The 21,620-nt window shown below is 41.0% G+C and overlaps 1 protein-coding gene and 2 long non-coding RNA genes across 5 annotated transcripts in view; 2 read left to right on the top strand and 1 right to left on the bottom strand.

Moving 5' to 3' along the window:
* Positions 1-13,512, bottom strand: part of LOC148220067 (uncharacterized) — a 47,771-nt gene extending 34,259 nt beyond the window's left edge. Inside the window, exon 1 of the long non-coding RNA XR_015799163.1 lies at positions 12,962-13,512. This is a non-coding gene — a long non-coding RNA (uncharacterized LOC148220067). The remainder of the gene's footprint in view (positions 1-12,961) is intronic.
* LOC148220068 (alpha-ketoglutarate dehydrogenase component 4-like) lies at positions 838-5,565 on the top strand. Of its 2 annotated transcripts, XM_088155735.1 has the most exons (4): positions 841-965; positions 1,777-1,840; positions 4,023-4,225; positions 5,476-5,565. In XM_088155735.1, the coding sequence occupies exons 1-4, from the start codon at positions 927-929 to the stop codon at positions 5,491-5,493; spliced, it is 324 nt and encodes a 107-aa protein (XP_088011861.1). In that variant the 5' UTR covers positions 841-926; the 3' UTR covers positions 5,494-5,565. The 2 variants fall into 2 exon arrangements, with proteins under 2 accessions (XP_088011860.1, XP_088011861.1); XM_088155734.1 differs by having other exon boundaries at positions 838-965; positions 4,023-5,565.
* A 10-nt stretch (positions 13,513-13,522) lies between the features above and the next one.
* On the top strand, positions 13,523-21,258 carry LOC148220066 (uncharacterized). 2 transcript variants are annotated; one of them, XR_015799162.1, is made up of 2 exons: positions 13,523-13,764; positions 14,129-21,258. It is a non-coding gene; the product is annotated as an uncharacterized LOC148220066 (long non-coding RNA). The 2 variants fall into 2 exon arrangements; XR_015799161.1 differs by having other exon boundaries at positions 13,588-13,764; positions 16,978-21,258.
* Positions 21,259-21,620: the final 362 nt, after the last annotated feature.

The raw sequence follows: 21,620 nt of genomic DNA, 5'->3' as shown, positions 1-21,620 counted from the left end.
AATTATGCAAAAGAATTTGAAGGGATGTTTAGCATATATGTGTGAGTTTCAAGAAATGTAATGAATACGTATAAGTTACATAGATTTAAACTAGTTTGTTAGTGAGCTGTGGTGCATGGGTTATGTGGAAATATCCCCCTCATGCTTGTCATCGTAAATAAAACTGATGATGCTTTCTAATACTGAAATTAGTGTTAGAGAGTTTTATTCACGATTTTTGGTGACAAGGGTACTTTCACTTTAGTAGCCGTAATCTCAAATATTACAGTTACCAAGAATTTGAGGGCTGATCTAAAATTAACCAAAAGAATTAGCAATCCTTTGATTAAAGAGATCCACCACTTTCCATTCCATTGCCAGATGGTTTATCCCCTGGTTAGGAGTTAATGAATTGGAAAAAGCAATTGTGAATATTTCAGCATTAATCGAAATAATTGGAAATCAAACTGCAAGTGCTCTATGGAGAATACAAAAAAAGTATCAGTAATCAGGAAGATATCAGTTGAGAAGCAAATGAGTCTGGTTTGCCTGTGATGGCAAGTGCTGAGTGATCTCCCTGTCCTTATTTCAACCCATGAGCCTTTTGCCGTCTTTTTCTCCCCCATGTTCTGCTGAGGAGGGGAAGGGATAAGGCAGCTTGGCTGGCATCTGATGTCTAGCCAAGGTCAATTCACCAAAGTAATATGTTAAATTAAAACATTAGCACTCTTTATAAGTGAGGGTCAGATTTTAAAATGTGGATTGGCTGTGTCTTGATCAAATTCAATTAAAATGCAGAGCTACTTGAAGCGATTTTTAAATTTTAATGTGTTTCCCCTTTATTTTATTTGTATTTTGGCACTGCCTCAAACAGCCCCTTCTCTGGGCCCCACTCATAGTGGGCGTGGCCTGGTATTGCTCCTCAGGAGCTGGGATGTGGCGTCACCATGGGCAGTAAGATGGCGGCTGCCACTAGAGTCGTACAGGTAGCGGTGCGCGGCTTGCGGACCGGGAGGTGGTTAGGGCGGCTGGGGCCTGGAACCTGGCGCGGGTGGCAGGCCTAGCTTCGCGCGCGGCGGCCGCGGCCTGAGGTGGCCGAGGCCCGAGGCGCCGCTGGAGAGGCTGGTGTCCTTGGAGCGGGGAAAAAAGCATGCGGCGGGGCCGGCCCGGTGGCGCCGGTCATTTGATTCCTGTGCCTGGTTCTAGTACCAAAGGATGTTACTGAGCAGTCTGCAGGCTGCCCCTTTTCGGTCACTCTTCAAGAAAGGAGGGCGCTAATCATTATCTCCTTTCTAAGCCATCCTACTTCCCTTCAAAGATGAAACATAATGTCTTCTTGAAAAGACATTTAAAAAATAAGCACAGTGGCTTTGAATACCAGACGTTATAATTTATAGGGGTGTTTTTCTTAATGGAACTAGTCAATCCCAGCCAGCCAGCTGAACAAATATGTACAGGTAGAGAGCACTGCTAGCAATTTCACATGCTAAAACGTCATCATTCTATTTTTGCTACTGTAGTAGCTATTTCTGCATACACATTGCTGTGAGAAAAGGAAGAGAATGCTTATTCCTGTTCTGAACACTAGGGTGGGGTAGTGCCTTTAAAGGTGAAATTTCTCCTTGGGTAAAAATAAAATTCATGTAGTAATTTTAGCACAGTGCTGGTGCACAAAGCAGCAGCATAGAAGTGGTTGTTTAATTTGTTGTACGTTCCATTTTATTATTGTAACGCTAATGTTTCTCTAGAAATATATTTCATTCTCCCTGTTTCTCCTACTACATTGTCTTGTTCTAGGTAGTCAAGCCACATACTCCCTTGATAAAGTTCCCAGACAGAAAAAGTAGTCCCAGACCTAAAAGTAAGTATTTAAACTATAGATACAACTTATGGCGTATTTCTTTGCATAAACTGTTGTATATAAAAATCAGCACACGATTTTTCTGCAACTATGCAGCTCAACTGATTCTGAGCAGTTTCTGAATCATCATTGTTTTAGTTTGAAGGCTTCCTTTTCAGACTCTATGCAACTGTGGGAATATAATACATGCATGCCTTTATTTTTTGGTCAAGGCAGAATCACAAGGATTTCTAGTGATGTTTTTCTACTTATATAAGAAGTCACATTTTTGAAAATACTAATATTTGCCTGAAGTGATAGTATCCAAGTGAATTTGAAACAGCCTTAGGTATTTAGTGATCTTTGCAGAAAATGATATTACATTTTCCTCATCCTTTTTTTTTCCTAATTGGACTGTGTGATGGTGGTATTTAAAACCTTGATTTATGGCTAAGAGCCATTCCACTGTACATTTTAAGAAGTGTTTCTTTGTGCTAATAATTAATGCGGAGAAAAAATTAATTTCATTGCAATCTTTGACATTAATTTTTACACCTTTAGCTATGTTTATATTTATAGGAACCTCAATACTGTTACATTTAGAGCATCAAAATTAATAAGCTATATGTTGTTTTAATATTCCTTTTGAGTCAATAAAGCATTTGAAACGAAAGTAGTAGATATTTTAAGAAGCTCTGTTGTTATTCTCACTTCTTTAGAAATGATACCATACTACATATTTGCCACAGCATTATATTTAGGATTTAGCTTTAAGTTTAGTTTATCCATTAACACTGCAAAGTATCTACAATGAACATCAGTGCCACTTCTGACTTACCTGTGAATTCTTCAGGAACTATATTCTGTGATAACTTTCAGTCAGAATTTTGTATATTGTGCCCAGTTCAGCCAATTGCACCACCTTCCATGCCAGTGAATTGCTTTCTCAAAGGCTTAAAAACATGTTACTTAGCTTATGCTTATCTTTGCATTGCAAGATTACTGTGGCTATATATTTTAAGTATGTTAGACCTTTCTACATTAATTTCTGCTGCCTCACTAGTAAATTGTAATCTACTTCACTTTGCTTGAAAGCTGTAGCAATAACTGTTTCGCCATACCAGAATATTGCTTCTACATAACTACACAGAGCTCTGCAGATCAAGACTATGCTTTTAGGGATGTGAGTGCTTTAAAGGCCAGCCAAATTCTATTATCATATTACAACTGTAACATGATGGTCTCAAACAGGGAAGGGAAAACTAGTAGGGACTGTATCTGAGCTTAAGCAACAGCAGTATTAGGTCAGGTATTTTTAGTCTTCGGGTTTTTGATTGGCTAATGCTTCTATTGCAAATACACTTCAGACTTTAAAAAATACAATAGAAGAAAATCTTAGGCAAATCTCTAAATATTTATGTGGTATATAAAACAAATTCAGATAAACTTTCTTTTTTTTCATATATAAGGTATGCTGCTTCTTCAAAATATTTTGTAGTCATTACTAGACAAAGCTATTATAATCTGTGTGTTGTTTTCTTCTGTTTTCATGCTCTGTTCCCTTTGCCTTCTGCTCTTAAATTTTAAAATTTTGGTTTAATGGCATGCCCCCTGTTCAGATTCTGCTCCCTCTGATGGGTTCTCTTCCTCCTTGCTGTTTGAGACCTTACTTTCTCGATGCCATTTTGTAATATTAAGAATAGATATAGCATTCTATTACACGTTGTGGTATGCTGTAGTTGTGAGCTTGCTTTCTCTAAGCCTCTACCTCTTTTTCATTTGTTTGTCTTTACAGTTGCAGTAAACAAAAAGCAACATCTTAGTTGGATGTTAGTTATTTATCTTTATGTAACCCCCTCCACACACATTTGAAACTTCATGCTGCTTCTGCAAGTACAGCTTCCCAGTGAAAAAGCCTTTGTTAGGATCTATGTTGATTTATCTTCTCTTTCCACATCCGTATTTCTGCCATTCAAATATGCTTTCTTTTACTTTCAGAATTTTTTCACTGTGTTCTTGGTATATTTAACAACAATAAAAACAGCTTGTGAGAAGTAGAGTATCTTTTATTTTTTTTTAATTTTTTAAAGTATTTTTTATAATGAAGAACATTGTCAGTAACTGGTAACTTTTATTGTCTGCTCACTAATTAATTTTACAGTCTTGTTATATTTCTGTAATGGTTTTGCAATCTGGATTTCAGTACTGGAATCTCTACAAACAAGTATGCCATATCTTGGTGCTTCAAAAGCACAGAAGTCTGTAGGAGGCAGATCACCAGGATTTCAAAATATTTCACCTGTTAGTAGAGTACAAGGTATACCAGACAATTTTGAATTAACAAGAACCTTACCTCAGAAGTACAGACGAAAACTAATGTCAGATGAAGAGATTGAATATACTCAAGTAAGTTTCATTTATTGTTGTGTATTGCCTATATTTACCTAGTATTTATCTTATTTCTATACCTCCTTCCAAGTTTAAAACACGATATTACATTTTAATTCTTGGCAAGTGTGTACTCAGAATTTTCACTGCTTTGATGCACAGTACCCAAACTACAAAATCTTCATACACAAGGTACCCAACTCTCACTAATTAGTAGCTTGTGGTATCACTAATTAGAGATAGACATGCAGACGGCTTGTGATAGTCATAGCCTACATTAATCACAGTCACTACCTGTTGTGTAACAGCTGTTTAATGTGTAATTTGAATATGTTGTACAGGAGCACAAGAGTCTGTTCTTAGACCAGCAAAGGCTATTACCAGGCAACTGAAGTCCAAAATATTAATCAAGCTAGTTTTTATAAATGACTTATTAGTAAGTTACCACTTGTATTTCTAGCAGTAGAAACATTTTATTAAACTTGATATAAATGTTTTCTGCAATATTTGCAAATGTGCCATTGTACATAAAAGGCAAGAAAAACCTGCTTTTGTTCTGTAACGATTTTCAGTTGTAAACATTGATGCTTAAAAAGGGAGAATGCACAAAATATGAAGAACTGGAGAGATGGGTGTGAGTTTGAAATGAAAAGACAGCTTTGTTAAATTATAAGGACACCTACAGTGTGATCATATTAATAGAGGAAATCACTTTTCCTTCATGTATATCAGTATGGTATTATAATTAGAAATAAAATTAATCATTTTGCATAGTAATACGCTCCTTGACTTCTAGCATAAATTTTCTAATGGTGAGGTAAATGGTAAAATAATTTTATTAGCAAAATAATGAGTTGAGTACCTTTCTGATTTCTCATAAAGATTATAATGGCTGACCTTGGGTTTGTTTCTGCTTTGGAATTTGGGCAGTGAAAATAATTCTAAAACTTCTGTTTACTACTGCTGTTTATCAGACCTTTCTAAAGTAAGAGTCGTGTTTCTTCAGAGTGGGAGAACTGGAAGAAGCTATAAATATAGGTTGCAGGTATTGAACTTTCTGTATTCTCCCCTGAAAAAATTGAGTTCTTATGGGTAGATGCTGATACTTTGACACTCTGTGCATGTTCCTATACAGGTTAAAAATCAATGTCTAAATCAAAAATTAAAATTAAAACCCTATTTGTTAATCTAGAACAGTGAAAAATATTTCATCTCCATTTTCCATTCTTTTAGTGAAATACATTTAACTATATGCTTTTATTTTACAGCGTGGAGGTCCAGAATAAATATGGAAGATTGTTTGCCACTGTTGAAGAATGAAATATTATATTCAAAATAAAGGCATTTCCTTAATATTATGATTGTGATGCTGGTTTGGGTTTTGCCTTTTTTTCTTTTATATGTTCTCTGTATTCTTCACACATATATTTGTAGCTCTGTAGCCTATTGTATTAGTGACTCGTTTTCCCAGTACTTTTCCATGGCCTTTCACTATGCAGAAAGACAAAACAAATTCCAGAGCTCAACGCCCCCAGAGGTGCAGGGCCCCCGTGCTATCTTGGTTCTTCCTGGGAACCAAGGTTGAGAACTCTTTGAGATACATTTCATGGACAAAGTATAGCTAGTACCAAGGGGGGTGGGGGGGGCAGAGAAGGGGCTTGACCTGGGGAGAAATTGAATCACCACTTGTCCTCCTAATTGGTGCTTTTTATCAATTATGCTAATTTCCTAAAACCTATAAAAATGTACTCACCCCTGGCAGGGGGGCTTTTGTGGACATCATTCCATAGCTGCTCCTGAAGGCCTTCAAATAAAGATCTGCTCTTATATTACCTCCTTACTAAAATTATCTCGAGTTTCATTTCCAGGTTGGGAAAAAGGCAACAGGTATACTAATAGCTTTAATAAAAACCCATATGAAGAGTGAGAAGGTTGACACAACACACTATATATTAACTTGTTATTGAGGAAGCCATCAACCAAAAATCTAACTAACATTTTGTAAGAGCCGAATGAGGGATATGGGGCTCCAGGTGGATCTTTAAAATGCTGTTTATTGTATCCAAATGATACAGCAATTCACGGGTCGTGGGTGACAAGAGCCCAGCCCACAGCCTTTTCAGCCACAGCTGTGGGTTTGTCTGAAGCCAACTCTAGTTCTGGTTACAATGTATTATATACTTTTCATTGTAGAGCATCTTAAAACATGACAACCAATCAATACTTTTACTATTACCTATCCTAACTACTAGCATTACCATATTCATGTTACTATTTTCCAATCACAAAAGGTTAGTGTGTTACAGTGTAAGCTAGAAGTTCTTTTTCAATTTTCTTGCAGTGGAAAATTCTGAGATCTTTTCTCTACTTGCAACATTGGCTTTCTTGTTTGTCTGTGAAAATCTTTTTGCTTGTTAAAAACATCTTTTGTTTGAGGTGGATTTATCCTTTGCTCTAAGTCATAAAAGCCCCTTCCAACTCACTTGCTCTTTGCCTTCTAGTTACCCAGTAAGACTGGCTCAGCAATTCTTTTCTTCTATATCAAAACTTGCTATCATTTCTATTCCTTCTTCAGATTCTACATTCAAAGATCTTTCTGTTATACATACATATCTGTGAGACCTTCCTGTCAAATCCTTATCCTTCACAACAGCATTTGATGTCTTTTTCTAATTAGCCATTTGTAAATTCTCCAATAGAACTGAGTTTTCCATTTAAGAATATTCAAATGTCTCATCAGGGTTGATTTTATGGGCAGAAAAGGGACACAGAAGTATTCTCAAATATTATTAAGACTGTTTGGGATTTTTTTTTTCAGTAGTTTTGCACCTGAATATCAGATTGAGGTTGGGAAAATAAATATAGAAGTAGGGAATATTTAAATTAGTAGCTGTTTCAAAAGAGAGCCCTTTGGGTCTAATTCCAGGTAGAAGTCCACAATATACCTGATCTCTAGGCTTAATTTGCATAGTCCTTAATATGCCTAGTCCATAACTAAAGCCTTTCTTTCATGTGGCAAATCAAAGTGAGTTATGGTCTACCTGTATATCTCAGGCTGGTACATCCAATGGCCTTGGCTTTAGCCTTTAATCACGCAGCTTTCGACCAAGGGGCCACGGAGTGCTGTAACCTATACATGGAAGAGCAGCTGCACGTTCCCCTCCCCAGTCTTCCCCAGCACTAGAGAGAACGGTACTGATTGCTTCATCACCACTCTTCTCCTTTGCAGGCAGCTCTCATGAGCCGCTAGCGTGAAACTGCGTAAGAGACAGGTGGGGTGGTTAGGGGTGTGGTGGCGCCGACAAATTCTCCACCCCTCTGTCTTTCCCCTATTCTCCTGCCCCGGCAGCAATGAATGTATGAGTGCGTGCCAAGTACAACGAGAAACTTGACTTCTTTGGGAGGGACAAGTTCATATATACAGAGCTCCTTAGCCCCCCCGACCCACACAGTGCTGGGGGTCTCCTCTGTCAGGAAAATTATTCCACGATGTCAGAGGTTTACATCCAAAATGGAGACAGAGGAGTCCTGTAACTTTATTCGAATAAAGGGAGAGGCCATGGGACATTTCCCATGGGATCTCTCAAATTGCTGGAATACATAGCATCCTTTTTATCCTAATTTCCCACCCACATTTTCTTCTCTCTTTCCCCATTGGCTGAGATACTTGAGAGGTACAGACTTCCTGCATTGCCTAATACAGACCCCCTTTATCTTTGTATCTCTATTCTTTTTCTCCAAGTCCAGGAATTTAGCATGGCCTTGGGTGAGCAACAGTCCGTCAATTAGTGGAATTCCTCTGGAATTCACGGTTCCACCCATTGCTTATTTCATCTATCAATATCTGGCTTTATCTACCAGCAGGCCCACTTCAATGCTGTTCATCTGTCTTACACAGCTGCATCCCATTAGGGATGAGGCTCGGCTGGCCACAGCCCTATTCCTTATTTCTCACAATTTATTCTCCCGGAGTTTTGTAGTTTGTTTCTACTTGATTTTGTAGTTTGCCTAAACTTTGTAATTTACATGTTATAGTCCGGTTTTACTTTGTAACTGGCATTCATACCTTTGTTTTAATTGCTATTTAGACCATTAGCTTGCAGTAGAACATTGATAACAAGAGGCTGAGAAAATGAGCAAAACTCGCCAGCTGTGGCTTGATTACAATGACCTAAGAGCTTCAGAACACTAAATAAGTAGAAACCTGTCCAGATGAAAGAGTCCTGGGTCTCACTTGGCTGGGGCTAATTGCATGAATCCTGCAGTACCAAGATAAAGGGGTGATAACTCAGCGTGACAGTTCAAACAGAGGACATAATGAGAAAGACAAGGAAATCATATAAAATCGAAGTAAGCAGCCCAAGAACCCCAGAATAAAAGCACTGCAGTTCAGAATATCAGACAGTGGATGGCAATCTTGCTCCACAAAAACATAAAGGCAAAAAATCCACAAAAGTCTCAGGTGACGCACAGGTTAAGTACCAAGTGGAGAGGGTTTGGGGAAGTCATTTGAATGTTAGAATGTATATAAGCCCGAGGGAACAATGCCCAAGCAGATGCGTTCATGGAGGGACACCCTGAATACCATCCCGATATCAAATAAAGGAATGCTTTCTTAACAGTGTCTCACTATTAGGTGATTTTCTTTGAATCAACTATAGCAAATTAGGGAGAGGCTCCAGACTACAGGGGCATGCTAGTTTAGCCTCTGCAGAGACTTGGACTTTGACATCTCAGGCACAGCCATCAAGTCATGGAAAGCAGCTCCTCGGGCTGGAGAGGTGTCAGTGCCAGGGCCTTCTCTCAGGAGGAGGCTATGAAAGCCTGATGTCAGGACAGTGGTGGGGGAATCAATCTGCCTCCCCCAGCCACCCCCCCCGCACAAGGCCGACCCTCTCACCTTATAATCACAGTATCACCCCACCTCACAACAGGGCCCCATCATTGTGTGCAGAAGGTAAGACAGGGCTAGGCCAGTACACAGACCAGGCAGAGGCCGCCAAAGCCAGTGTTGCTGCAGGCAGCCCCAGGACCAGGGGGCTTCCCTCCATCACAGCCCTACCCAAGTCACAAGAGGGCCATCACAAGAACCCCTTGACCATCTATCAAGAAGCAGCTGGGCCCAGCCGACCTGTCAGGGGTGAAAGGAATCAGAGGAATGTGTCTTTACAGACTGTGGGCCTGCTGATAGATAAAGCCAGATATTGATAGATGAAAGAAGCAATGGGTGGAACCGTGAATTACAGAGGAATTACACTAATTGACAGACAAGTAAAACCCCAATAATCATGGTCTTCTCTTACAGCCTCTGTGGCACAGTATGATTTTGTATGTGTATAGGCTACCATCCTTAAGGGATCCTGCATCAGATTGCCAACTTTCCGGTAAAGAACCTTTGCTCTCAACTCTTCAATTCCATTCTAATGGAAGAATTTTTAAAGAGAAACTGAGCACTCATCCTGGAGTCTCCCAGTTGGACTGAAACAGTTGTGATTTACCTGGCCTTCAATGGACTACTGTCCTTCAAGAACAGTCGTTCAGCCAATTACTTTTAGCCTATACAATGTGTAGCTATAGTTCAAATACATTAATAATTGTTGAGTTTGAACGGCGTGGGATGCGAGACAGGAAAACCCCACACTGTGATCTATGTGACAAAAGCCTTTATTGAGTTCTGACCTCGCTTTTTATACCCCTTTCAATGTTCCCGGGCAAGCGTCTGTGATTGGCTCACAGATCGGGCTGACCAATAGCTCTCTGCAGCCAGGGCTGGAACTCATTGGATTAAATCCTTATCTGTCTCTAATCTTGTCCTATCTCTGTTCTTTGGGGGCTGGCCTTTTAAGCCAGGCTGCTTATCCAATCAGTGGTCAGATTAACTGCCCAGTACAAGCCAGCTTGCACTGTGACAATTCCCCGTTTCTTTTTTATTAATTTGAATAAAAATTTTGAAACACAAATGTGCGGCTTGTTCTCTGTAGTCTTGCCTGCAAGGGCCCTTTTGCATGCAAAATTACATTAACAGCATCTATTCAGTTGGAATGGGGTTTTACCTAGCTTAATAAATTTGGCTTTTTGGATAGTGATGAGTTCCACATACCAGAAGCTGCAGGGCTTTTGTTCAGGGGCAGTCAGGTGAATTAAACACTTTTGGTTTCACATATAACAATTTAACTGTTTAACATAAAAATATAACTTAACTCTATAACTATAAAACTTTAAACTTTTCTTTTGAAATTATAACTTAATATAACATTCAGTTTTAGAACTGTGCAAAATTCCAACTTGATAAAACAATTGGTAAACATTAAAACATTTTGTAAACAAGCAACTCTGTTATTTCAGTGTCCTATAACTCTGTGAGGTAGGTGCAATTTCTGTCATTTACTTTCACAACCAATGATACATGAGCTCTTAAGGTCTAATAGATGAACTGAGATTCTCACTCAGGCACTTTGCCTGCTTAACAGGCTGGCTGGGTTTTAAATTGTATCATTTAGAAAAATTGCAATATTTACTGCCATAAATCCTTTAAATTTAAAATTTTGTTATTGAATGTTTTAAGCTTAGTATTCCAAATTATTGATGTGCTTGATGTATCATTGGAGTTATGTTGTTTTTATTTAGACAACTGTTAACATGATTTTCAGCTTGACATGTTACAGGCTCAATGCTTAATAACTACAGTGTTACAATTTAACATTAAACAAGAACCACTTAGTTCTAAAGCATTAACATTTTTTAAAAACAAGAAACCATTTAACTTAAAACCATTTCAAATAAAAACATATGTATTTCCTTTATTCCTTACTCCCTTTTCTTTGTTTTATTTAAGAACCAATACACTAGATAACTTAAAACTGTTTCAATTAAGAACACATGTATTTTCTATCCTTTCTCCCCCTTTTTTGTTTTTAGAATTTAAAACAAGAAGCAAAACATAGGCCTTTAAATTATTTCTATGTGGTGAGAATTATAATTACTGATATGTTATAATCCAATTGTAGTGTTTAATACTGTTGAAGAGTTTTCCTTTAAATGGTAACTTAGGAGAATCTTTTCCTGATAAGATTCTTCATGTTTATCCCAAAGGAAGGAATTTTAGCTTTAGCAAGGCTAAATTCGATAGTCAAAATGATTTCTTTCTCTTTTAAACTCAGAAATATATGGATTTTCTAATTTGCTCTCCTTGTAAGTCAAATTCCAATTTGGCCACAATTGAAAGAGTCTGAGAAGGTTTTGATGATGCACATTTCCTTTTGCTTAGTTAAAATCCCAAAATGGCCAGAGTTGAGACTTTAGACTAGGCAAAATTCTTTATTATATTTCAAAACAAACCTCTAATAAATTTTAAACATTGCAAACTGAAGTGACAAGAGGTATATACTTTAGAAATTTTGCAACTGTGATTTGCTAATGAAATACCTTTTACTAACTGATCCATAGAAATTTGTTTTGTAGAACTTAGAGTAAGCAAGATTTTCATTTTTTAAGATAGCTGATTGAGTATGATGCTATTGCAATGTATATGAATAAAGTCAGCAAACATTCAACTGTGAACTTCAATACACACTTAAAAATTTGTATACTATATTTGCAACTTTGAAAAAATATTCCTTTAGCAACTGTAAGAAAACAGGTTAACAAGGCAAATATCAACCTAGTAAAACTTGCAAGATATGCAGGCTTTGCTAAAATCAAGTTGAAGGTGGATGAAGCAGCTGTTGAGCTTTGCTGAAGGTGAACATTGCTGGTTACATTGCCACGATTGGTGTGGCTAGTTTTTTTAATTTTGATTATAACTGTTCTGGTTTTCCCACCTCTATTATAGGATGATTTGAGGTTACCTGGTCCTCTAGCCTTCTTCTGTAAAGCAGGATTTTTGGGACAACTTGCCTTCCGGTGGCTTTGTTATCTCTGATTGAGGCTTTCTGCTCTCAGCTTCACTGCAGTTGCAATAGAATCAGCTAACCTCTGAATGTTAGTTGATGTTGTCTCAAGTTTAGCACATGCATTAATTATTTCTTCTAAGGATGGATTTGCATTTATGAGTTTTTTGCAGTCCTCATTCACATTATCTCGTGCTAATTGTAGCAATACTAGATTTTTTGCATCAATATTATCTACTTCCTTTTCTATGGTATCTTGCAATCACTCTATGAACTGTGTATATGGTTCACTTGGGTTTTGTTTTATGTTTCTATATCCCGGGGTTGGCTCAGACATGTTTGTAACCTTATTTAGGGCTCTCATTCCTAATTCTTTTGCCTGGTTTAATATCACAAAATTTAAGCATGCTTGGGTTTGAGGATCTTCCATGGAACATACTCCCAGCAACTGGGGAACCCCCACCCCAAAGCATGGATCTTGCTGTGATAGCCTCGAGTTTTGTAACTCTTGCTCCTCTATATATATTCTCCAGGTCGATTCAAATATCATATACTGTAGTGGAGTACAGAGTAACTTTGCAATTTGCTTCATATCATAGGGTGTTAGCTCACTATCAGTTACGAGTTTAAGCATATTTATCACAGCAGGGGATCCCAACCCATGCTTATCGGCTAACTGGTGTAGCTCTAAAATGATTTGCCAATTGAAAGGTACATGTTGATTAGGTGTTGTTCCATTACTAACCGGGAAAGCCTCAACTGTCCCATCCCCCCGTTGCTGGCTGCTTGGTGCTGTTGAATTCACTGGCACAGAAATTAATACAGCAGTTTCTATATCCCCACATTCTATCGCCTTTTGTTTTACCTCTGACCAGAAGATTACCGGGTCCTTGGAGGAGACGACATCTGATTTAAACATTAACGGGGCTGGAGCTGCTGTTTGGGGGTTGGCTGCCGAGGTGCAGCTCGTGTCTTTTCCTTGGGTGTGTTGGCTGTTTCTCTGTGCAGAGACCTCTTGGAGCTGTTCCGTGTTCGGCTCCTGGTGTGGAGAAACTGTGGGTGCTGTATCTCCAGCAGGATCGGGGCTGATTCTCGGTTCTGGAGTCGTTTTCAGGGCTTTGGTGCTGGCATCTCTCGGTCCCGATGAACTTCCAGGTTTTTCTTGTGTCGCTCCTGGTGTGACGTCATCTCAGTGCGCTTCGGCTCGGGGGTCGGTGGGGGTTTCCATGGCGACTCGGGGCGGCGCCACGCCCTCTTGCCGGGGAGGAGACAAGCCCTCTGGAGGCTGGGCTGGGGCCGAAACCCCTCCCCCCGGAGGCAGGGCCGCTCGGGGCCGATGCACGCCTGCTCGGGGCTGGTCTTGGGTCAGGACTCCGCCTTCTTGAGGTTGGACTGAGACCGCGGGAACCTCCCACCAAGGCATGGTTGGAGCTGGAGGCACGTCCCACCAGGGCTGGGCTTGGAGCAAAGGCGTGCCCCCCCAGGGCTGGGCTTGTGGTGGAAGTATGTCCCACGAGGGAGGCTGTATTTCCTTTCTCCCTCCCCTAGCCATGCGGCCGCCACCATTTTGGGATAGTTCTCGGATGTCTCCCGCAGCAGTTTGGGGTGTTTTTAGTCTCTGGGCTGACAACTGAGGAATTACTGGCCAGTAAAGTCTTTCTGCATGGAGTAAGTACTTTTTCTTCCATGCTTTCGCTGGATAAATCAGCTTTTATCTCTTTTATCGGCTTTAAGATAGTTTTCCAAGGCTTTAAAGCTCTAATTGCATTTTTATCATTTTTTAAGGCAGCATTTAGTATTTCTTCTCCAGTTTTAGTCCAATAGTCTGTATTTAATGCAGTTTCTACAGTCGGTTCCACCCCCTTTTCTTTTGTCCATAGTATTAAATCAAAAAGCAATTCTTTTTCATATTCAATTTCCCACTCCTCCAAAAACTCTGTCCATACCTCTATCACTGGATGTGTGTTTGTAGAAAAGAAGCTCCCCATTGTTTTCTTGTAGCTTTTTGGCTGAAGTTTTCCTCTATCTCTAGGACGCTCTGGCTGTGATCAGCTCCTGTCGCCTCTCTTTTTTGGGCATCTTTCTCGTCTCTTGGACGTATTCCTGACTCTTGCCAGTGTTCCCCCTGCCTCTATGGGCAGAACCCGTCTTTATCGGACAGCCCTGGCTCTCGGCCAGTGTCCACCGTCTCTGTGGACGGCCTGTCTCCCCCGCTCGCGGCGGTATGGCTGTGCCAGATCACGTCGGGACTCACCAGATGTTGAGTTCGAATGGCGTGGGACCCGAGACAGAAGACCCCACACTCTGTGATCTATGTGACAAAAGCCTTTATTGAGTTCTGACCTCACTTTTTATACCCTTTTCAATGTTCCCAGGCAAGCGTCTGTGATTGGCTCACAGATCGGGCTGACCAATAGCTCTCTGCAGCCAGGGCTGGAACTCATTGGATTAAATCCTTATCTGTCTCTAATCTTGTCCTATCTCTGTTCTTTGGGGGCTGGCCTTTTAAGCCAGGCTGTTTATCCAATCAGTAGTCAGATTAACTGCCCAGTACAAGCCAGCTTGCACTGTGACAAATAATAATAATGATAATGTCTATTTTTCCTGTGTTATCAGATAACTCTTAACTTGGCATACTTTTTTTTCTGAATCTAAGGCTTTGTCCAACTGAAAGCAAACATTGTTGACTTAATTTCACAATAAGTAATTAAAATAGGTAAATGATGAGGGTAAAGTAATTAATGTAGATTTACCCAAAACTGTGCTAGAGTCTCACATGGTAAATCAGATCCCAAGTTTGGGACAATACTGTTTTTTCAGCTTACACACAGCTGGAACTCTTGCTGCACAATATACCACAGAAGCATTTGTTTGCCAGTCAGTTTTCATATAAGCCATACCTACCAGCATCTTTGAAGGAGGAATTGCTACCCTGCAAGAATCAGGGTTTGATGCAATGCAGTCAGTGTGATTGCTAAAGTACACCCCTTCAAGTTTTTCCTCTATAAAACCTGGATATTAACAGATTCAATAAAGGGGGAGCAGGTTTTGGCCACCATAGCTTTTCTATACTCACATCGTGATATAAAAGGATGTGTGCCTTGCCCTATTAAATATTTCTATTTCAAAGAGAAGAGAGGCATATTCCTGAGGTTTGTCAGTGTGCCTCAATCTGGAAGTGCCACACTGAACAACTGATATTTCCAAGATGTAACGTCTCTTTAAAACAAAACCAAATCTTATTATACCCTGAAAAAGAAGGGGTTTTGAATTTTTTTTTACTTTTGCTAGTGTTGCAGTTTGACACTGGCCAAAAGCCAGGCACCCACAAAAGCTGTTTACTCACCCTCCTGTATTACAGCTGGGCAGAGGAGAGAAAATTTAGCAAACACTTCATGAGTTGAAATAAGGACGGGGAGAAAACACTCCAGGGGTAAAACAGGCTCAGCTTAGAGGTACAAAGTAGATTTATTACTAACAAAATCAGAAGAGGATAATGAGAAGTAAAATAAGTCCTCAAAGACACCTTTTTTCCCCCAACCCCTCCCTCCTTCCCACCAACAGCACGGGGAGATGGGGTGTGGGGATTTCGGTCAGTTTGCCACCAAAGGGGTTTTTTTGCTGCGCAGGGAGAATCCTTCCACCTGTGAGACTGCAAGGTCTCTTCCCAAGGGAGACAGTTCTCCATGAACCTCTCTGAGATGGGTCCAATCTCACAAGTATCTGTCAGGAAAATTAATCCAGAAACACCAGAGGTTTATGTCCAAAAAGGAGACAGAGGAGTCCTTTTTGCTTTATTCGAATAAAGGGAGAGGCCATGGGACATTCCCCTGGGATCTCTCAAATTTTCGGAGGACGCAGCCTCCTTTTTATCCTATTTTCCCGGCCGCATTTCCCTCTCTCTTTCCCCATTGGCTTAGGTACTTGAGAGGCACAGACTTCCCGGAACGCCTGATACCTGAAATTCCCCTCTAATGTATAACCCTCCCTTTTAATTTTTAATTCTTATAGAATTCATAGTTTTCCCCCCGTTGCTTCTTTCATCTTTCGATATCCAATTTCATTTATCAGCAGCCCTACAGTTTGTTTGTAAAGGCAAATATCTCTTTGCATTCATCAATCAGTCGAATCCATCCCATTGTTTCTTTTCTCTCTCAGTGCTAGCCTTATCTACAGGCTGATCCACAACTCATTTGTAAAGACAAATTCAACATTCCTCTCATATCAATCCTCCCAAAACTGCTGCGGTGTGGGTCACTCTTCCATGGGGTGCAGTCCTCCAAGGACAGGCTGCTCCAGCTTGGAAGCAGCGGCCCCCTCTCTCCATTGGGTCTCCCACTGGATCACAGCCTCCTTCAGGCATCCACCCGCTCTGGCATGGGCACTGCCTCTATGGGCTGCAGGTGGATCTCTGCATCCCCAGTGGACCTCTATGGGCTGCAGGGGAATAGCCTGCTTCACTATGGTCATCACCACAGCCTGCAGAGGAATCTTGGCTCTGGCACCTGGAGCATCTCCTCCCCCTTCCTTCTGCGCTGGCCTTGGTGTCTCTATGTTCTTTCCCTCACATGTTCTCATCTCCTCTTCTCTAGATGGAATTAAAATTGCCTTCACTTTGTTTTGATTTTCTTCTTAAATATGTTGTCACAGAGGCGTTACCAGCCTCTCTAATTGGCCCAGCCTTGGCCAGTGGCATGTCCACCTTCAGAGCCATCAGGGATTGACTCTTCCAGACATGGTGGAAGCTTCTAGCAGCTTCTCACAGAAGCCACCTCTGTGCCCCCCCAATCCCCCCACCAAAAACCAGGCTGTGCAAAACTAACACAGATGGTGCCATGTTTTGATTTGTGACCAAACTACTGTTAACTGTTGTGTTTACAGGAGAAAGAGTGCCAATATGGTTGTTGCCAAACTATGTATTCTATACCCATCTACATTATTCCTAATGAACTGTTAATGGTGGGTCGTTTGCAACAGCTGCCCAGTGCACACCCCACCCCTCAGGCTACAAGCTGGGTCTCTGAGATAAGGAAAAAGAGACAACCTGCGAGGCAGGCTAATGTTTCTTTTTGTTCACACCAATGACTCAGCCCTGGTAACTCCCTCCAGAGAAGCAGCAGCACATTCCCACCCATCCTGAGGGGGGTGTCTCTGCTATTGGGCCATAAGGAACTGAATAGGCACCGGCAGGAAAGGCAGCTGGAATGATCATCAAGGACTCCAAAAATATCCTTTGACTCATAGGATTACATCATTCCACTGTGAAACTCCCTGCCCTGAGAGTGGTACCACCTGAACTTCACCATATATAATCTGGGCAGTTTGGGGACTTGGGACACCAGCACCACCACTGGACATCCAGAGGAGGACCTGAACTTCCACAGGAGGACCAGACCTTCCACACGACCACCTCTTTGAAGAAGACTGCAACGATCACTTCAACAGCACTGCAACCACTGCTTAATTGGACCGGAACTACCACCCTGAGCAACAGGGTGTCAGGTTGTATTCTGACTGTGGTTTTAAGAGAGTTTTTCTGTATCATTGCGTTTATTGTAATTTTTCTATTAAATTGTAACTCTGACCTGAAACCTCTCTTAAGGTATTTGTGAGGGGGTTAATTTCTCCCGCCGGTTTACTTTCAAACCAGCACAATAACACACCAACATTTTGGCTATTGCTGAGCAGTGCTTAGGCATTAACTGTTAGGAACAAGCTCCTGTTTGTTCTGTTAATGTTCTGTTAACTGTGGAAAATACCCTGTTTTTATGTTCATTGTTGCTGTTGTTCTGTTCTGATCCCCACTCCCTGGAATTGTCTTGCCATTGTGCCCTTTCCCTCCCCGTGGGTAACGCCTTTGCTGCTCCCAAAATGATGCCTGGCAAATGAGAAGACCGCAAGTGCTTATGGGACACAACTCAGTAATCAAAAACCCCTAAAAGCAACGAGCCAATATAACATCAAAAAACAAAAATGGTACTCCCAAGTAAGAAAAGCAGTGAAGAAGATAAAATCACCAACCAGGACTCTCCTGCCTTGTCACCATGACCTGAACAGCACCCGATTGACATGACACCCCTGAATTACGAGCTAACCAGTGTCTTCTGGGGGACTCCTGTGAGGACAGAAGGCCCAGCTCTGCTGCACAGCAAAGCTGAATTCCTCCTCCTCTGGATTGTCCATCGGGAGCAGCGGTGGTGCACGTGACCCGTCGGGCTCCCACCCAGAGCTGATTTCTCAATAAAGACATTAAAACGGGAGCTGGTCTCCTTGCCCTTATTCATTTCATTAATGAAGATTTTTCTTTTTCCCACTCTGCCCCTGCCCCAATGAGTAGGCTGTAGATGGGCAAAATGTGGTGAGCAACAGAGTTGATGAAGGGTATAGAGCACAAGTCTTATGAGGAGTGGCTGAGGGACCCGGGGATATTTAGCTTGAAGAAAAGGATGCTGAGGGGAAAACTTATTGCTTTCTACAACTGCCTGAAAGGAAGTTGTAGGGAGATGGATGTTGGTCTCTTTGTCCAAGTAACAAGTGATAGGGCGAGAGGAAATGGCCTCAAGTTGCATCAGGAGAGGTTTAGATTGGATATTAGGAAAAATTTTCTTCACTGAAAAGGTTGTCAAGCATTGTAACAGACTGCCCAGGGAAGTAGTTGAGTCACCATCCCTGGAGGTATTGATACTGAATTCGGACAGATAGAAACTTTCTTACACTGTTTTGAGTATTAGAGAACAGGCATTCTTTACTGAAGCATTCTGGTCACTTGGAGGATCCTTTCTCTAATCGAGTGCCGAGTGTCAGGTAAACAGTTTTTATCATACACACTGATTACATGTTCATTAGTTATCCCCACTTACTTGATGTATATGTATTACTTTATTTTACATAGTCGCACTCTTTATGGGAAGTCCTTATATGGTTCTTTGGGAGTCTGTCTTCAAAGTCTAATGCCCTTTTTAGGTGGCTGTTCCTTGACTCCCACTTTTGAGTAAGCACAATAACATTGTCTTGCATGACTTCTGCTTTGTCAGACTTATCTAGTTCTCCAAGACTACATCGTTCCCTTTATTCGATAGGAATAAAAAAATATTGTTCTGTTCTCCTGTCCTTATTAAGTGAGTAAAATGCTGTTCTGTTCTACTGTCCTTATCAGTATTTAAAAGATGTGTATATGTGGCACTTAAAGATGTGGTTTAGTGGTGGACTTGGCAGTGCTGGCTTAACAGTTGGACTTGATGATCTTAAGGGTCTTTTGCAACCTAAATGATCCTATGATTCTATTCTATGATTCTAAGCTGGGAGGCAATGCAGCTGGAACAGCTGACCTGAATTGGCTAGAGGGATATTGCATACCATATAATGCCATACTCAGCAATAAAAACTGGGGTAGAAGAAGAAGGGAAGTGTTTGGATTCCAAGGTGCCTGTTGCTTGGAGACTAGATGGGCATCAGTCTGCTTGTGGGAGATGGTAAGTGATTCGTTCATTATATGCCCAGTTTTATCAACACAAACAAAAAGAAGTTTTTTCTTTCTATACTAACAGAATCTTAAGCCAAATAACTTACTGTTAGATGAAAATGGGGTTTTAAAATTGGCTGCCTTTGACTAGGTAAAATTTCCTGGGTAACACAAAAACTGTGTAGTGCATTCCATATCTGCATGTCCTGGTTTAGGGCAACTTTGGGAGGAAACTCCAAAAGGGGTCCCTCTAGAAAGCAGATTCAAGCCCCTCCCCATACTGATTCAGGAAAAGATTTCCTTGTAGAAAAGTGGAAAAAAAAAGTTTATTTAACAACCAAAGTATTCACAAGCATAAAAAAATTAATAATATTAAACAATAAAATCTCTCACTGCTCTGAAGAGATGACAAATTCAGAAAGTCCTTTACGTGGGGTGTAGCTCCACTCGCTCAGTCTCTTACCAGTCCCTCCTGCAGTGGAAAATGACACGTTCAGGGCCCCCGTGGGCCACAGGTGTAAGCTCTCCATGTTTTTCTGGGTTCTCAATCCAGAGCAGGTTTGAACAGTTCCAAGAAAAAGAAAAGCCACAGTCCGGGAAACTTCTCTGCCTCAGCCAGCTAAAAAAAAATAAGTAAAAAGCAAAGGAGAGCTCTCTCCCACTGTCCATGCTGCAGACAACACAGTCTGTGAGAAGGATGCTGGGGAGCAAGTGCAGTTTCTGAAAACAAACTGTGCGCTTCTTCTCTTCTCCCCTTCGCTCTCAGAACCAGTCTTAAAGGTGTAGAACTTAATATCCAGCATAAACAGAACAGACAATTGAGAATACAAGCATCATAAAGTCATCCACCCTGGGACACTGTGCTATGCCATATACCCAAGATTGTAACTGTCCCTTTAAGATTCGGAGGCCAGAACCAAAACCAGGGTGTTTCACCAGGGGTCATGGGGGCAGTTGGCCTGAGGTCCCTTTAAAACATGGGACATTCAGCCAGAGGCTGTCTTGTTTTTTTCCCAGATCTTTGGAGTAGTTGCCAACACCCCCAGCTCTGGACCCCTGCCTGCAGGGCAGGGGCTGCTGGTTTTTGGTGCTTGGTGGGACCACTTCTTCCCCCCCTGCAATTCACCAATGACTCAGAACTGCAGTGCCAACACCAACTGGGTCCAGCTGGCCAAAAAAGAAGCAGAGAAATTGATAATGCAGGTTCTCTGCTGCCTCAGTTCACAGTTTCCAGCCACTGCCTGAGCTCCAGCTGCCATTGTTGACAGAGCTGCTGCCATCGGGAGAGACCCTGTTGAGTGGCATGCACTAAACTGCTAGAGGGGCATTTGCCTGTTTTTGGACTCCAGGTTTTCTTTATTTTTTTTGTCCTTGTTCCCTGTTGGTTGTTGTTTGGGGGAATAGGGAGGTTTTGTAATCATGAAGATTTGGTTGCTGTGTTGTTTTTCTCTCTTTGTTCTCACTCTCTCCACATGTGGTCAGGAGAAGGGGGATTATCCACCATTTTACTTTTCTCTGTTGGACTACATGGCCATTTATAGAAAGTGCCATCTTGAGGGGAGAGAATTCTCCACTGTTTTGTTTTCTTTGTTCCCCAGGAGTTTGTAGGATTCAGCACCTTTGTATCTAGTGTTTATTCCTGTTACCTTGGTTGTTGATGTTTTGGTTTTTTTTCTAGTAAACTGTTATTTTTTCTCTTATATCGTCTCACATTTGCCTTTCGTTATTGATTAAAGGGGAGTGGTTAAAACTAAAAGGGAAGGCAACTCATTTTGGAATGTCTGCCCCATAAATTTTCTTAAACCAAGACACAAAATCTTTTAGAAGTCTAAATAGCATTTATACATACCAGGTAGTAACAAGGTAAAATTTACTCTATTTTGTTTCTTAGATGTTGATTGTGTAGCTGCTTTGCATTGCCTCTTGAAATATGCCATGGCACATCAGCATGTTCAGTTTGGCATCTAGCTCATGTGATTTGACTGTAATGACAAGAGCCTCAAAAGAAAACACACTTTTATAGCAGTCTTTGTAAGAATTGCTAGAATACTGCATCCTTAAG

Source organism: Sturnus vulgaris, chromosome W (genome assembly GCF_052056855.1).
Source record: "Sturnus vulgaris isolate bStuVul1 chromosome W, bStuVul1.hap1, whole genome shotgun sequence".
Classification (NCBI taxonomy): Eukaryota; Metazoa; Chordata; class Aves; order Passeriformes; family Sturnidae; genus Sturnus; species Sturnus vulgaris.
The sequence above is the reverse complement of the archived record's forward strand: the minus strand, read 5'-3'. Positions and strand labels throughout refer to the sequence as shown.